The sequence below is a fragment of the Mesoplodon bidens genome, assembly GCF_964165515.1.
Source record: "Mesoplodon bidens genome assembly, chromosome: 6".
Lineage (NCBI taxonomy): Eukaryota > Metazoa > Chordata > Mammalia > Artiodactyla > Ziphiidae > Mesoplodon > Mesoplodon bidens.
The window spans coordinates 22,802,525-22,820,793 of NC_138162.1; the positions used below are offsets into that span (position 1 = coordinate 22,802,525).

The window sequence follows — 18,269 nt, forward strand, 5'->3', positions numbered from 1 at the left end:
GAACGACTTCATTTTATCCTCACAATAACGCACAAAACTTGTGCCCCCTCTACTTTCTGATGGCAAAATGCAGACTCCAAGAGACTAAGTAACTTGCCAAAGATTTCACCACACAGGGTCCTCGAACCAGTTGGTCCCTGGCCTGTGAGCCTGGGTCCTTGCCTCAACACCTCACGTTATTTGGGGGTCTCCAGAGATCACTGATCTCTGGAATGGTGGTGCCGCAAGGGTGCCTACAACTCCCCCCCTGACTCAGGAATCCTGAGCTTTTCCACACACCCCAGTCCCTGCTGGGAAATCTGAGAGCAGTCTCTGCATCTCCTGCTCCAGTGCCTTCAGTCCTGAGTCCGGGAGCAACAGACAGAGTCTGTGTGTCAGTAAAAGAAGAGGGTCCTAGGAGAGGAAGGCCAGGGCCTGCCCAAGGTCAGAGGGTCCCTGGGGCCCTGCATGGTCTGTGAACTTCTGAAACCCCTTCCCTCCCCAAGATGACCCCCATGGAGGTCTGCAAGGCAGGGCTGAGAGGAGGCTCCCAGCCTGGGAGAAGGGGAGGGGGGAGCTGTTAAGAGAGAGAGCAAGAGCCAATACAAGAAAAGAGAGAGAGTGAAAGAGAAGAGAACGAAGATGAGAAAAAGAAAGAGAGTGAGAGCTGGAACAGCAGACAGAAGCAGACACAGAGGAAGTCTCGATAAACAGGACATAAACAGAGGCAGAGGGCACTGGATGAGATGTACCCCCAAACAAAAGACACAGGGAGAGACACAAAGACAGAGAGGAGACAGGCACTTCCAGAAAGAGGGATGGACATAGTCATGACAGGAGCCCCCGCTAAATGCCCCACAAACTTCCCCATGAGGGTCTTGCTGGACTTGGCATCTTTTGAAAAGGACAGGCCCCTTCCTGTGCCCTCTGCAGGCAGAGGGCAGTCCAGTGCCCAGAAATTCCACCTGCAATGTACCCTCCACTGCCCCCAAAGAAGTTTCCACACTGGTGCCGGATTGGCCAGCCTTCTGAGCTAGTGAAAGGCATTCGCACTCGGCTGACCTCGGTGTGTTGAGGGCCTTTCAAACTGGGGGGATGAAGGGAGGGGGAGGTCAAGGGGACCTGAATGGGGGCTCTGGAGACGGCGGAAGGAGGCCCCACCAGAGATCAAAGGCCCAGAAAGGAACAGAGGGTCTGGGGCTGCCCTTTCACCCATGGCCGCTATTCACAGTTCTGCCTGCTCCGCCAAGTCCAGCCCCGCCACGACCTTCTCTGGGCCTTCCGGGGAGGGAGGCACTGCCCGGGCTCTGTCCCCCTAGCCCCGCAGGATTCCTTAGGCCCATGCCACAGCTTTCTCCACAGACCCTCTCAGGACAGCCCAATCAAGAGACGAAGCTGCCTCTCACACCTGGGCAGCACCCCAGCCTGACTCTCACCATCCACAAGCCTCCTGAGCCCTCTGGGCACCAGGCCCTGTGCCAAGGGGCAAGGCTGGGGGTAGAAACACAGGCGATGCGGCCCCGCCCAGTCAAGCCCACGTGATGGCGGACTCAGAGTCAGGCAGCAGGAGGGAAAACAAGTAGGCAGAACCACTTCCAGATGCCAGGCAGTCACAGAAGCACTTGTCCCCCAGATTGTAACAGGCCTAAAAACTCATGGAGTCCAGGGACTTCCCTCGCGGTGCACTGGTTAAGAATCCGCCTGCCAATGCAGGGGACACGGGTTCGAGCCCTGGTCTGGGTAGATCCCACATGCCGCGGAGAAACTAAGCCCGTGCACCTCAACTACTGAGCCTGTGCTCTAGAGCCCACGAGCCACAACTACTGAGCCCGCGTGCTGCAACTACTGAAGCCCACGTGCCTAGAGCCTGTGCTCCACAACAAAAGCCACCGCAGTGAGAAGCCAGTGCACCGCAACGAAGAGTAGCCCCCGCTCACCGCAACTAGAGAAAGCCTGCGCACAGCAATGAAGACCCAACACAGCCAAAAATAAATAAATAAATAAATTTACTTTTTAAAAAAGTCGTGGAGTCTAAACCAAAATGCCTTCTTTGACTCTTCTGCCCCTCACCCCTGCTCATACCTCCAATGACAGGGAGCTCACTATCTTTCTAAGCTAATGCTTCTAACCTTGGCCCAGCCTGGGTGTTGTCTGAAAGCTGTTCCTTGCACTGAGCCATAATCTTCCTCCCTGTAGCTTCCTTTAACCAGCCCCAACTCTGCCCTCAGAGGCCCCACGGACCTTATCTGCTGCCTCAGCCGCAGAACCATTCATCTGAGATTTGGACACAGTGGCCACATCCCCAAGGCTGGTATTGGAGGCACATGTCCCAAGGAGAATCCTAGAATTTCTAGATTACAAGGGCCCTTGGCAATCCACTGGTCTAATAGTGTTCTAACTTGTTTGTTTTTGCTACAGAACTCTTTACTCAAATAGAGCTTTCCACGGAAGCCAAAAATACCAAGAGAAACACTTCTAGTTGAGGAGACTAGAGATTCTCCCCACCATCGCCATCCTCACTACACCCTCTACAGGCACGTGACCTACCCATTCTACGGAGAAGCATTTATTGAGCACCCACTATGTGCCAAGCATTTGTATTCAAGCCATGTTATCCAATACAGTAGCCACTGGGCACATGTGGCTACTGAGCCCTTGAAATGTGGCTAGTGCAACTGAAGAACTAAAATTTTAATTTTATTTGATTTTAATTCATTTAAGTTTAAAAACAAGCCGTGCAAAATATTTTTCCCTTCATAAAGTGCCACTTCCTATGAGAGCCCTTACCAGATCCTTTTGGTCAATGTCAGCCCTTCCCTGCCCTGCCCTGCCCTCCCTCTCTGGTGTCATCCTCCCAGCACAGCATCACCCTACACACTGCCCATCAGAGGGACTTTGGGTTGCCAATTTTGCCCACCGGCCTGCAAGGTCTAGAGGGCAGGTCCTCTGTGACGGAACTCTCCCACCACCCACCCCTGCCCTGAGCCCATGCCCACAAGGTAAAACCCAAGTCCAAGTGGTAGATGACTGTGAACCAGAGCTGAGCAAGCAACTCCACCCTGCAGAACCTCAGTCACCTCATCTGAAAAATGGGAATGGGGACCCTCAGCCATCTTCCTCTTGGCCCTCTATTACCTCTCTTGCCCCACGGCCCTCGCCTCAGGCTGCTGACGGCTCCTGAGGAAAATGGTGCCATGGTCTGCAGCCTCAATGGGCCGGAGTCCAGCGCACTAGCATTTCCCCTGTGTTTCCCCAGTGGCTGGTTCTTACTTTCTCACCACACTCTCGGCAGCATCCAGCCTGCTGACCACGCCCTTCTGCTTTAAACCCTCCAGGCTCTGCCCACCCCAGGCTGCTCCACCTCCAAAGCATCTCTCTGGAGGGGCTGAGGAGCAGCAGGTGGCTGGACAATGTCAGGGAGCTGAGGCCTCAGGGGCTCTCTCCACTCCTTCCCACCCCACCCCCACCGCCTGGCCATACCAGCCCTGTGGCTTTGCCAACATCATGGAACTCCCTGGGGCCTTGGTTTCCTCCCCTATAAAAAGGGGGTGGCAATCTCTGCCTCTTCAACTTCTCCTGAAGCCAATGCAAGAATGCAGGGAGCTATAGAGGGAGGATGGGAAAGGGCAGTAGGGAGCACCACACTGTACTGCTCCCAGGCAGTTTGCTGATGTGAGCAAGGGCACTTCTGCCCACCTCTCTGCCCAGCCATATCCACTCTCAGTGATGCAGGGCGGGGTCAGGCAGGGGCTCTGCTTGTTGCTTGAGTCTCTCAATCTTCCCAATCCTGTAAGCTTTCGGGACCATCAAATCTAGACCACAGGCTGGATCACCTCCCAAGTCTTTCTGGGGATCAGGGCTCAATCATAAATTCCAAAACTGAAAGGATCTCAAAGATCATCCAATTCTGCATCTGATTCTTGACAGTCTTATACAGCAGCCCAGCAAATGGCCACCTAGGCTCTACTAACATACCTCTAGTGACAAGGCACTCACTACCTCCTGAGGCAGCCCCCTTTGGCCATAGACCACTCGCATATTTACAGAGTTATTTTTTACTCTGAGCTGAAATCTATTCTGCATCTGCCACACACTGGCCTTTGAGGCCACACAGCAAAGTCTCATTCCTCTTGCCCTCCATGTCAGCCTTCCAAGTATTTGAAGGCAACAATCCAGTCCTGCTCATTCTCCTCTTCTTGGTACCAAAACACCCCTAGAGCCTTGAGGTATTCTCCAAATACCTCTCCATCCGGGTTATACCCATCTGGACACATCCCAATTTGTCACTGTCCCTCTTAAAGGTCAATACCACAAATGAGCCACAGCCTTCAGGAAGGATCTGCCCAGCACAGAGCAGTCTAGATGAACAACACTCACATCTTGACCACTCTTACACCTTCTCAAGCAGCTTGAGAGGCTAAACAGTGACCACTGATCAGAGGCCGAAAGCCAACAGAGCACTCAACAAACACGGTGACACAGTCCCCCCAGTTCAGGACCTGTGTGTTTGACGGTAAACATCAAAGTCAATGTTTTTCTCTCTTCAAAACTCTCTGCCTGTATCCCTCAACCTCTGAGGGAGCCTCACATACCCGCCCCTCCACATGATCAAACACAGCAGGCCCCAGCTTGGGCACATCTGCTGTGAGTCCAGGTGACAAGGGGAGAAAAGATGACACCATCAACCCCATAAACCAACAGAGATGGTAGGCCCACTGCCTCCTGCAGTACCCAGTACAGCAACCCTGAGTTAAAGACTTCCAAAAAAAAAAAAAAGGGCTTCCCTGGTGGCACAGTGGTTGAGAGTCCGCCTGCCGATGCAGGGGACACGGGTTCATGCCCCGGTCTGGGAAGATCCCACATGCCGCGGAGCGGCTGGGCCCGGGAGCCATGGCTGCTGAGCCTGCGCGTCCGGAGCCTGTGCTCCGCAACGGGAGAGGCCATAGCAGTGAGAGGCCCGCGTACCGCAAAAAAAAAAAAAAAAAAAAAGACTTCCCACATCTGCTCCGAGTGTTGGGGGGTGAGGGGGCGGAGAGGTGAGGCAGGTTCCAGAAGCCGTGACTCATCCCCCATGTACTCCACAGCTCCAAACAGAGGCCATGGGTCCAGCTCCTGCATGGCCTGGAGCCCACACACCACAGGCCAATCCACAGCTGGGCCGACTCAATTTTCTAGTTACAGATCTTAAGTACTTAGGCATGTGCTCGTGAGAACATACATCCCTTACAGGGAGCCGAGAAAGGGAATTGTGCTGAGGAACAGAATAATTGAATCAAGATTTCTGTCACCCTGCTCTCAGCCCCTAGACTACAGCCCTTTTTTTTTTTTTTTTTTTCCCTTTCCTGACAAAGGTTTTACAGACTCCCAGGGGTCATTTCTCCTCTCAAACCCATTAATGTCAGCCCACTGGCAGCCTATCCAGGGAAAGGAGACCCAGGTTAAGGTGGGCCCATGTCCGGGACAGAGGCGGCCAGCTCCCGAGGCCCGGGTGGCACACCGAGGGTTGAGAAAAACCAACAGGGAGGATTGTCATCTATTTAATCCCGGGGAGGCCCCCTGCACTCCTTCCTTCCAGGCCCAAGGACAGAGATGAGAATATTATTCACTTCCTCAACGCCCCCCCATCACCGCACTGAAGGCCTTCTGAAAGAGGTGTGCTCAGACCCTCGGAGAGCCCACCCGCTGACCCTGCCACCCCATGTGTGCCCCTCTCACTTTGCCCAGCCCCTCCCTCTCCCCTAGGCCTCCCCCCAAAAGGGGACACTGCTGCTGTGCTCATACCCTCCACACCCTGCCCTCTGGGCATCACAGCTGCAAATGCAAGGGCTTCTTAGAGGCCGCAAAGCACAGGCCCCAAGGACTCTGCCAGGCCCGCCTTTCCCACCAAAGGGGTGAAGATGGGAGGAGGCCTGCGAGAAGTCCAGTCCCCGCCGGGGCCCTCTTCCTCTCCCGGAGGGCTCAGCCCCTTCCCCGTGGTCAGGACGGGACTGGGCTGGGCCAGACGCCTCCAGCGCTCTGCAGGTAAGGGGTGCTCGGAGGGCGTCTGTGCTTCCGCCCCTGACTGAGGGCCTGGAAACAGATCCCACAGATCCGATTAGGCCCATTCCCGACGGGCAGAGCCGGCGTCTCCTACCTTCGTCTCTCTTGCGCTTGTTGGTGTCGGCGCTGGGGGACGTGATGCCCAGGATGCCGCTGATAGAGTAGGAGGAGCCGGCTGAGTCCGTGCTCACCGAGGACACCTGCGTCACGGAGCCGGTGGACACTGCGCAGAGGGAGAAGTTGGTCAGGGCCCGGCGGGAGGCTGGGGGGCGGTGCCGGGGAGGAGGGAGGTCGGCTCCCGCCTTCGGGCCAATAAAAAGGCACGCCCCCTACAGGGGGCTGGTGCGTCTGAGAGAGCGGGGCGGGGCAGGGCAGGTGTGTGCTGAGGACACTCGTCACAGGGCAGCGGCCAAACCTGGGCAATGAGAGTAGCCCCGAAGAGAACTGACACTACAGAAGGGAACACGGGCACCAGTTCAAACCCCAGCCTGTCCAAGGATGCAGGAAGCAGGGGGATGGAGCAGAGAAACGGGGGAGCTGGGGCCCACCACCAGCCAGTGCTAGAAACGACCTACTCGTTAGGCAGGCTCACTCCCTACTTACAAATCCACCCATCCACGCAGACATAAATATCTGCACACTCATACACAGAGCCAGCAAAGCACCAAATGCAGACTATCTGTCTTTTTATAGTTCCTCGCTGTCTTTTCTCCTTCCACTTTACCTGGATTTTAATATTTTATATTAATTATATAATATTAATATACTATATGTTATATATATATTGATTTATAATAATGATAATTTTTTCTGAGAACTTACTCTGTGCCAGGCATTCAGGCGTCATCTCATTTAATTCTGAGAACAAACTTATAAGCTAGGTCACTGGAAAGGTAAGGGAACCAAGGCTCAGAGAGGTAAGTGACTTGCCCAAGGTCACACAGCTAATAAGAGGCAGAGTGGTGACTGGAACCCAAGAACTAAAGTCAACCCCTAGAGTAATCTGCTCCTCACTAATGAATAATGAAAAACAATAGTATGCTTCACGTTCATAAAGTGCTTTTCATTTGATGCTTGCAATAACCAAGAGTGCTGTTATTCATCCGCATTCATCAGGTGAGGAAACTGAGCCTCCACACAGCGAAGTGACTGGCTCAAAGTCATCTAGCTAACAAGCCGTAGCACCAGGGCTCAGCCTTGGTTCTACTGACTTAAAGTCTAGATTTCTTCCGCCCAGAAGTGTGGGTTGGTGACTTATTGTGACTGAGACCAGGTATCTAAGTTCCTAAAAATAAGAATGGGGGAGGGGAGGTTTGTGCAAGTTTCACGTTAACTCCTGGCCCCAGCATCCAAGGGGGAGACCTGTCGGTCATCAGGGTCCTCTCAAGCCGTGCAGCTGAACTTCCATTTCTGGGCTGTGGGAATTCTTTCTTGGTTCATTAACACCTACAGACCAATCTCAGACACATTTCCTTCGGCTATAACTAGCTGGAGGCAGGTGGAGCTGCTTTTGACTCTTAAGTGTAGGAAATTACTAGAAATGGTGGTGATCGGTTGAGAAGCTGTTTGTTGCTTTCCTTGGAGCACATCCAGCTCTTGCTCCTACAGACCTAAAGGGAGCAGCGCCTTTCTTCTCATATTTGAGTTTGATTTTAGATCTTCCTTAGGAGACACAGAAGTAGAAATCGTTAACTTCTCTTTTCCTTCACCAGAAGAAGCTCCTCAAAATAGATTTATGCAAATCTCACAACCTTTTCTGTGTTAAGGTGCAAAGAACAGAGGAAGAAAGAATCTCACCAGTCATTCGGTACTTTAAACAACCACCACATATAACCAAGGCTCACCACGTTGCTGACAGAGCCGATGACACGTGTTTCAACATTTTGTAATCACACTCGGCTCAAAAGACTCAGGTTCCAATTCTGGCTCTGCCACTTACTGGCCATGTGACCTTGGGCTAGTTATTTCATCCCTCTAAAGCTTCCATTTCCTTACTCCTCATTAAGTTAATAAATTATAAGGGGCTGTACACAAATAAGATATGAATTTTATACAAATTTCTGAGATAAGGCATTCTGCTGACTGTCAAGTGTAATTATTCCTCTTACCCAATTGAAAGAATATTATCAGTTACCCTAAGTTTGATATTCCTTGCTATGTGACCTGAAATAGTTAAAGCTGCAAATGAAATCCCAGCCACAAACACTTCCCCAGAAAGCTCTCCTAAACCCTCTTCACTCCAGCTCAACAAAGCTGATCTTTCCCTCCCTTCTGCTCCCACAGCACCCTGTACTTTCTTCTTGAGCCTGATCTCAGTGTTTTGCAGACTTCTCTTTGTTTATTTTCCCCCATTAGACCGAGAAGCCCTTGAGAAGGGGGATTTTGTCCTACCTTCCTTATAACGTTAGTCTCCACCACCACGGGCTGCATAGCAGGGGCTTAGCAAACGCTTTTTGGATGGATTACTAAATGAAGAATTATTTTATGGAAGGGAAGAATTCTGTCTTACCTTTATTCAAAGAAGCAACCATGAAGATTCAGAGACCTCAGAGAGCACTGGGTTTGTGGCCCTTGCTCCACAAATGGGGAAACTGAGGTTCGCAGAGGTGAAGGGGCTTAACACGGTTCACTGGTTGACTTAATGACAAAGCTGGAACTATAAACCAGGCCTCTGCCTGTCCCCCATCACCATGGGGAGTTCAAGTTTTCAGTCAAAGAAGGAGCAACAAAGGGTACACAATCTTTGTGTAATTAAGGTGTGATTAAGTGGAATTGACAGGGCCTGTGGCAGCCAGAACCATCAGAGGCTTGCTGAATGGTGGCCCGCTTTCTTATAGTAGAATAAGCTTTCCCCCAACTAACCAGAGGTATTTCCTTTATCCAAAGTGGAGAAATCATACACCTTGTGTAGACACACGTCACTTTCATCTCACGATCTTTGCAGGGAAGGGAAGGCAAGGGAAACTTCTGAACTCCTGGGTGGTAGGAAATATGACTCTTCTCCTTACGAGTCATGGTCACTCTCAGACTTCACCCATGAGTGTCAGAAACCCCACTGGAAGCCCTTGACAGTTCACGGAGCCCATGAGATCGAAGCAAGAGAGAGAGAGAAAGAAAGTTTGGGAAGTTTTGCCACATCTTCACTCAAGACTGCAAGTGCACAAAGAATTGTAGAAGGGCTGGTTGATAGAAGAAAAAAACACATTCAAAACTACTTACTGACTAATGATGCAGAAAATGTTATGAATAAGTATCCCTTTCTTGATTTATTACTTTAATTATCTGACATTCTATAGACCCCCATTAGTGGATTTTTTTTTTTTGGCTTAGATTTCAATTTTCTGTCTCATGGTGAAAGCTATTTATCATAATAATCAGTAAAATTCAAAACCTTTTAGCAGTATTTATAAAATTCATTTACCAGGTTCAGCCCTTGGAGAATGACAAAGAAGGCGCATTAGTACGTGTGCCCAAGTGTTTTATGCAGAATTATCTGTCCATAAGAATGATTAAAAGTTCTTTAGAGTATTTGGAGCCCATTAGATTTTTAAATTTTTTTTTGAAAGTTCTTACCTATGCTGTGACTGGAAGCTGGGACCGGCTGGTTGGGTGGCTGCTGTACTTTTGTCCGGATGATCCTGTGAACAGTTGGGGAAAAAAATAATGGCTATTTACCATCATGGAGGAGAAGAGATCTCAACTAGCGATGCCAGAAACCCATATCCAGCTGGGTCGTGGGTCAAGCTGGGGCAGAAGTGGGAGCGGATTATGAACCCAGGTCCCGAGTTGGGGGTTTGGAAGAATTATAGATTAGTTCCAACTCAGCCCCTACCTCCCTGGGTGTCTTTGGGTAACTTGCACCCCTCTCTGGGCCTCAAGTGCCTCTTCTGTAGGAAGAGATTGATGCGTTAATATTACAAAGAGGCATCCCATTCTTGGAGCAGCTTCAGCTCCATAAGGAACTCACTGAGTGAGTTAGAAAGTTCCATCCCTTTCCTGGACCTCAACCTCCCATCTGTGGAATGAAGGCACTGAACCAGGTGACCTCCCTGTCCCCTGGCAGCTCTCACACTCTGGTTTCTCTGCCTTAGAGATCCACAGGAAAAATAACACCCCTGCCCATCAGAAATTATCAAGGGGGTAGGGGGAGGGATGTGAATGTTGCTACAAAACTAGAAAGGGTTAAAGTGCTGCCAGGAGAGGCCTGGCTTGGCTTTGCTAAGAGGAACCCTGAATTATACAAAACAGTGGAAGCCTCTATGGGGCTGGGCGCCAGGGCTGTCCTGGACTGTCTTTCCAGAGACCGTGCTCCAGTTCTAATATGAACTGGATTGTGACCCTGGGCAAGTCCATTCCATTGACGGCCTTGGTACAATGAGGGAGTTGGAACAGACCAATCTTTGCTTACTTTAAGTAACCGAATCCTTTTTGGAAAAAAAAAAAAAAATCTTATGGAAAAGTCCAGTGTATAAAAAGGATAATAGCAGCAGTGGCTTCCCTTTGCTACCTGGCAGCTCTGATGTCCTTCTGCAGAAACGTGGGCTCTGAGAAGCTTAGTTTGTAACTTTCCAGCTGGGACAACTTGTGAGGCCTCCACGAGACCCCAAGCCCGATGTATCGTACAGCAGCTGATCAGGGCCAGGCCAAAAGTCCCTTTTGGGCCTGCAAGAAAGTTCCTTCCCTGGCACTTGGGAGAAGGATAGGTGGTAATAAAATGTGCAACTTCTTTGGAAAAGTTCTATTCCAGTCTCCAACTATGACCTTCTCCGGATGCGCAGGCCCAGCGGCCATGGCTCACGGGCCCAGCCACTCGGCGGCATGTGGGATCTTCCCGGACCAGGGCACGAACCCGTGTCCCCTGCAACGGCAGGCAGACTCTCAACCACTGCGCCACCAGGGAAGCCCCAACTATGACCTTTTAAAATAACATTTATTAGAGTTTTTCCTAATTATGAAAGTACTTTGTGTTCATTGTAGACTATTTGGACAACAGGTATAAAGAAGACATCTAAAACCACATTTTGGTATATTTCCTTTATGCTAGCATTCCTGTTCATATTTGGAAATATCCATTTCTTCTTAACAAAATCAGGATTAAACCATGTATACAGTTTTATGTCCTGCTCTTTTCATTCAGCATTATATAAGGAGCTTTTTCACATTTCAGACCATTCTTTCTGGAAGCTCTTTTCAAGCTGCACTGGTCTCCAGCTTGTGCACAGGGAAAGGAAGAACAGAAGTGTCTCCTGAACTTCATTGGGCCAGGTCCCCTGACCTCTGTGATCTCACAGCTCAGTGCTGGGCACTGAGGGTGCTCAGTATCCTCAGCTGATAGCCTGGAATGGATGTTTGTGTTCACACCACAGCCTAGCCACAGGCCCTCTGGAGCCATGGCCACTTGAGCTCAGCACAGGGCCTTTTGCCATTTTCTGATGAGTCAGCATATGTCCTGCCTCAAATACACTGAGCATTTTTTTGTTTTCTCCAATATTCAAATAATTTATTTTGACTAAGAAAACATGGAGCGTATTAACAAAGACCTGGGATTGAGGCAGTCTTTTTGACTACCTGGAATTAAGCTAGCATCTGACCTAATTTTGGATTTTTCTGTGGGTCACCTTCTCTGTATACATGTATGTGTGTCTACAGAGATATAGCTAGATGTGTGAATATACGGATATGCCAGATTTAAATATAGTTTATCTATATTATGGTTTATGTATATACAAACATATGGTAAAATATTAATAGATTGTAACTATTTCCTGTTGAGGTCCTGTATAAAGTCCTAACTTTTCAAAGCATTGTCTTGCCATTAACTTTCTACGTAAGCAAAGAAAATTATGTTTTCCTTATTTTTCTTTAAAAATATTTATAAATCATTGGTAAAACATTATCAATTTTTATAAATCACTGACAGGCAGCTGCAGCGGCGTGAAAAGGCTCCAGATCCGGACATCTAGAGTTTGAATCCCAGTTTTGCTATTTGCCAGCTGTATAATGTTGGGTGAATTTCTTACCCCTCTGTACCTCAATTTCTTCATCTGCAAAATGAAGCTAAGAATCATTCCTGCCTCATAGGGTTATTACAAGGATTAAATTAATTAAGTACGTAGAACAGTGGCTGCTGCATAGTAAATTCTCGATAAATGTTAGCTGTTGTTATTTTCACTGGTATCTTCATAAAGATTAATGACCAGCTTCAACCTTTAAAGGTTCATATTTTCCACAAACGCCTTAAAAACACATGGGATCTCCCTGGGAGCTGGGGAGGGGAAGGTAGCCATCCCCATACCCTATTTTAAGGCTGTAGTGGGGCTTTCCTTTATAAGGAGGACTTGAATCTTAGGGAACCCTCCAAACCCAACCCCAGAGATAGAAATTTTGCCCATCTGCTTGTAGCAGCTGCCAAGAAAAGAACAAAGAGCATCATTTTCCATTGAGAAGAAATGGGAGTGGGAAGAACAAGACTATAAATGAATCATAACAATTTAAAAAAAATTAAAAATTCAAAAATTAACATCAGGACTCATCACAATAAGAGCCATGCTCTGGACCTGTTCTAAACCAGAGACATTCAGAGCTAATTGACAGTCAGCGCTAAGAGGTGCAACCTTTACTTTGCTGAGCATGAGCATGACCTTGGATGCCATATGATCATCCTAGATGGTCCAATGGAGAAGGAAGCTCAGCAATCAAAGAATTCCTATAAATGAGGAAACTAAAGCCCAGAGTGCTCAAATGACCTGCCCAAGGTCCCACAGCAAGTCAGCTCCCATGCCCGAGCACTTTTCTTTGAGCCACATTCAAAGGAAGCAGTACCTCTGCTAAATACTGCCTGTATGAGGCATAAAGCCTATTTGGATTCCAAATCCATCTAGAGTCCGAAGATTCAAAGTTCGAGGAACTTTAGACATTACAAGTATTTGTAAGGATCCCTTTTCAACATCACCCCCGCTGCTTTGAAAGGCTAGGTCTTCTCACCCACACCCCAGCCACCACCTCCCCTACACCACATACAAAATTCCACTGAAAGAGAAAATCATGGGGCCTTAGAAAAAGAAATGGGGCTATAAGACTGAAAGAAATACCCACGTCTACCTCACTGATCAAACTACCATCTTGCAGTAAGAATCCTGGGCCATCAGCTGTGTTAAGAATCCTGAAACCAAGAGACCAACTAGGCCAAGCTGGGAGAGGATCCACAGGTGACACTCACACCTGCGGCTGATGTGGAGAAGAAAGAGGGAAGGGATGAACGATCCCAGAAGGCTTGTTGCCTAAGTCAGGATGAAGAGCAGGGTTTACAAATGGTCATCCCCAGGCCACATCCATCCCTGGACAAGTTTTGTTTGGCCTGCACAGTATATTTATTTTCATTTGAATTAGTTGCCAGTATTGGTAAGTTGGGAGCGTTTACATAAATACGTGGATTTCTAGCTTCTCTTGAAAAATCAGAACACCCAGAATACTGGCCCCGCATCCTCACAGGACAACCACTGGTTGGTACTAAATAGAGCTGCCCCTCTAAGCTGGGAATGTCACTCGGCCCCTGGTTTAGAGCCTCGGGACTGGAACAGACGAAGAAGGAAGACTCCGTTCCACCCGGCATTGGGGTCAGCTCTAAGACAGTCACCTCCAGCTGTCTCAGGCTGGATTCCAACAGCCTTCATGCAGGTTGTGCAACACCCCAGCATGTATTTGTCCTTAAGAAGCCATATAAACATGACGCTTTGTGTCCCAGGGAATCTCCCACAAGCCTAGCAGAACTGGTTCAGTGTTGCTTCACCCCATGTCAGCCATGGTTTCCCAGGCAGGATCCCCAGAAGGCAGCAGGAAGGCACACACTTCTCGGGGAGAAGGTGGAGACGGCCCTGCAGCCACCAGAGTAGCTACAGATCCAGACACCCTTCCCTCCCTAGATGTCTGAAGTATTGGAATAGTGAGACGTTGCCTCCCGGGGAAGCAGGGGCTGGGAGAGGGAGCTATGGACTCTCTTACACAACATTTGCAAGAGAGTCATGTAGAAGCTGCATCTGTTTGAATGCAGTGGGATCTTTACATGGAAAATAAAACTGTGCACTGGGATGGCTCAGGCTTTGTGGGTGCAGGGTTGGGGGTTGGATGCAGCAACACAAGACTGTCCCGCATAGTTTATTTGCATTGCGCAGTCTGTTGCTAAAGACACCAAAGAGTTCTCACTGAAGAATGTGGTGAGGAACCAGAGAGTGCTCCTGGGAGAAGCCCCAGAGAGGAGCACAGAAAAGGGCTATAGATCACAGAGGAAGCCTGCAGACAGGCAGCAAAACATACAGGCTGTGAGGCTCAGGAATGGAATGGGAATGCAGTAGGGATGGCTGTTTGCCCTTCCTTGTCTCTCTCCTCACAGATCTTCAGTTCTGTCCTGCCAGAGTCCTACTGGAGAGTGGTGGAAAGAAACATCCCTTCTCTTACCATCAGGGAACCTGGGCCCTACTCCCACCTCTAGCTCAAAATCATTGTTCCTGTGCACTCCCCATCTGGGCCTTAGTTTCTATACCTGTCACAGGAGAGAGTTAAGCTTTGAGGGCTGTAGGGGACCACAGATGTGGCAGCACCTGAGAGGTACAGCCGGTGGAGCCACCGGGCCACCGTTATGTTCTGGGACACCCAGGTGGCCCCTGAGGCTAGCCATGGCCCCAGCAACTAGCAGTCTGACCCTCCACACAGCACGGCTCTGGGCACAAAGCATCAGTTGAGCCACGATTTCCCTGGACACTCTTTCAAGTACCCCCTTCATAGCCTTCACCACATCTGTAATCACTGTGCTCTATTTGCTTCTTCTTTTTTTTTTTTTTTTACGTTATGTGGGCCTCTCACTGTTGTGGCCTCGCCCGTTGCGGAGCACAGGCTCCGGACGCGCAGGCTCAGCGGCCATGGCTCACGGGCCCAGCCGCTCCGCGGCATGTGGGATCTTCCCAGACTGGGGCACGAACCCGTGTCCCCTGCATTGGCAGGCGGACTCTCAACCACTGCGCCACCAGGGAAGCCCTCTATTTGCTTCATATGTTTCTTTCAAGTCACTTACTTTTTGACTTAGACTTATTTTATAAAGCAATATTAGTTCTTTACCATAAATGAGGGGGATAGTTCATAAAATTCACACTCACTGGTTTCAAGTGCTAGCTACATTTTTCTAAAGTACATTAAAATAACTTCATCACAAAACAGTTTTCCTCCTTGTATGACAGAAGATAGAAGTTGGGGCCCTGAAAATGATTTATGCTTGTCCCGCAAAGGCATTTTCTCACTGACATTAGTTGCCACTGTTTAAAGATATAGAGATTTCATATACACAAACGTACAAATACATGCACACACAAGTCCTAGTTTCTGGCTCCTCTTTAAGAATGGAAAAAATATCTGGCTGCCACCAGGCCCACATTCCTGGCAGCTTTCAGCTAGAGCCAAGAGGCAACTGCCCCTTCAATAGAGCTTGTGTTCCTAGTCTGCCATAGACCGACCTTCCCCTGTTGCCTTATGCCTGGGCCACTTCCCTTGTTGCATCATCTGTCTGACCCCATATTGGCATTAAGGTTTGTGACCCCCATGGGCAACCTGAGGTATCTTTCAAACCACATGTATAACCTAGATTGAAAAATCTCGGGGCCTCCAGCGCCTGACCACCCGTTTGCTAGAGGCTCCTCTGCAGAGCATGCTGACTACTCCTTCACTGATCTCAGCAGAGCAGGCCTCACTCCATGTTAGGGCTTTTGGAGACACAGGTAGGCAGAAAAGTCATGTTGCTTTGTGTCATGGAAATCTTTCAAAGAGCTGGCAGTAGGGGACTCAGAAAGCACATGGAGCCACTCATAAGCCAGAAAAGAACAGGAGTGATGCCCCTCAAACCCACCACAATAATTGCTACCTCTCCAGCAATTCTGTACCTAAGGCAGGCTGTCCAGACTTCTCAGTGAAGGCCAGAGTCCCTCCCTGGACAAGGAGCCCCTCTAGAACAGAGACTAAGAGACCATATGCCTGATTCCCCTCTCTCTTCATCGCACCTTGAAGGATGTCAGAGCCAAGGTAAAGGTTTGCTGAGAGAAGAAACAAAAAACAAGCTAATGTTTTATGAAATAGCAGGACTCCAAACACCAACATGGAAAATCACACAGTGATTCTGTGCATTTGAGTCATCACAGAAGGAACAATGTCAGGACCAGAAGGGGATCTGGTCTGATCACCTCAGTTGCTGGGGGTGAGGGATCCCCTATGGCCAGACAGGCTCTGCACTGACAAGAGCAGGGCGTGGCCTTGGAGAAATGGGAACTGTTCAGGTTTTCAGTCTGCTGGCTTCCTTTTTCTTTGTGGGTTTTAGAGAACAATCACTTCTGTCATTCCACAACTTCATCCTTGACTTTATGGGTTTCAGTGGAGTTGAGACAGCACCATCTATGGTAGAAAACTTTCCTTCAGGAATTCAGTTTTGAAGCTCTGAGAGCTCTGCTGGATGTACTCTGGACCAGACTGGAAAAAAGAAGGAGCTCCCAAGAAGATCCCCAGCCTGGTACTCATGGTATTTTTCTGGATCTTTCTCCCCACCAGTGAGAGTCAGGGCTACTGGGGAGAGGGCAACCCCCTAACTCCACAGCATCTTAGCATCCTGGATGTCACTCTTGGAAATCACAGACCCACATCAGCACCACCAGGGTCCTGGGCTCTCAGAGAGAGGAAGAGCTTTGTCAAGGTCACACTGAGTTTGTGGCAGAGCTGGCACAAGAGCTAAAATCTCTCAACTGCAAGTCCGGGCTCCGTTCCCCACACTCAATAGCTCAAACTCTGCACAAACTGGAGGCTGGGATTTTCCTCCTGGGAAGCCCTGAGGTGGGCCAGTGCCAACCTTGAGGATGGGCTTGCAAGGAAGTGACATTTGTGAAGGCCTAACAGGACAATTCACTGTGTGGTACTTCACATGCAGAGGCAAGTGGTGAAGGGAGTGATGGAAATGACTCTGGGCTCAGAAGAATCTGCAGCAGCCAGAGTGTTGGCATAGCCTCCTCTCCCTGGGCTGAGGACGCCTGCCCACTTTGGAGAGAAGAGAGGGTGATAGAGCGATCCATTCAGCCCCGTTAGCATCCCTCCTGTCTGATAACCCCTATGGAGACTTGGTGAAAGGAGAGGCCGGATCTTCAGGAAAGGCACATGCAGAGCCCCCAGTATCCCCACCCCACCCAGACCCCTAGCCTCCCACAGGCACCAGCCCCTCACCTGTTGATGGAACTGACGCTGGGCACCGTGTCATTGTCACACACCCGTTCCGCCAGCAGCCGGTCCCTGATCTCCCAGGCAAACATGGTGGGATTTTGGCGTTTATACTCAGCGATTTTTTCCACCACTTTGGGTGTGGCAACCTTTGGTTTGGATCCTCCAATTACCCCAGGCTTGATGCTCCCCGTCTCATAATACCTAGGACCCAAGGAGAGAGGAGCTTAGCCATGAGAGACCTGGAAAATGGCTGTTGGTAACAAAATAATGGATTACTCTGTCCAGGAAACGTCCAGACCTGTGCTGTCCAGTACACACCCACTAGCCATATGTGGCTTTTGAACATTTAAAATGTGGCTTGTTTGAATTGAGATGTGCTATAAGCATCAGATACACAGCAGGTTTTCAAAACTTAGCACAAAAAAAAGTTAAAATCTCATTAATGATTTTTCTATTGGTTACATATTGAAATGATCATCTTTTTAATATATTGGGTTAAATAAAATATAGAATTAAAATTAATTGTACCTGTTTCTTTTTCCTTTTCTTATGTACTATACTACTAGAAAATTTTAAATGTCATGCATGGCTCACATTACATTTCTATTGGACAGCGCTGGTCGGAATGCTCTGCATTAATTAATTAATTCTGTCACATTTATCTACCATTGACAGTTTACAGAAATCTTTCAATTTGGTTTTCCCCTTTGATCCCCACAACACTTCTAAAGCACATAATTTTGAATTTCTAATTTCTAAAGCACAACATTCAGTTTTGAATGACTGAATGAGTGAACGAATAAATAAATAGGTCTCCATCTACAGATATAAACAGAGATCCATAGAGGTTAAATGGCTTGCCCAGGGTCAGTCAAGACCCAGTGGCCAAACTAGGACTGTGGCCCAGCCTCCTGAGCTACAATTTCCCCCAGAAAGCTGCCCTGTGCCTTTAATTTGCCAGCTCTCCCATCCCCTAGCAGACTCATTCTGTGAAACTGTTCCACAAA

General features: G+C 49.0%; 1 protein-coding gene across 8 annotated transcripts in view; it reads right to left on the reverse strand.

Moving 5' to 3' along the window:
• Positions 1–18,269, reverse strand: part of PAX5 (paired box 5) — a gene marked incomplete at both ends in the record, with an annotated part of 186,138 nt that overhangs the window by 150,080 nt on the left and 17,789 nt on the right. For 5 of the 8 annotated variants that reach the window (XM_081236164.1, XM_081236161.1, XM_081236162.1 and 2 more), the window contains 3 exons: positions 6,113–6,241; positions 9,592–9,656; positions 17,266–17,463. In XM_081236164.1, the coding sequence (XP_081092290.1) occupies positions 6,113–6,241; positions 9,592–9,656; positions 17,266–17,463 (392 nt within the window). The remainder of the gene's footprint in view (positions 1–6,112; positions 6,242–9,591; positions 9,657–17,265; positions 17,464–18,269) is intronic. The other 3 variants (XM_081236165.1, XM_081236163.1, XM_081236166.1) reach the window with 2 other exon arrangements.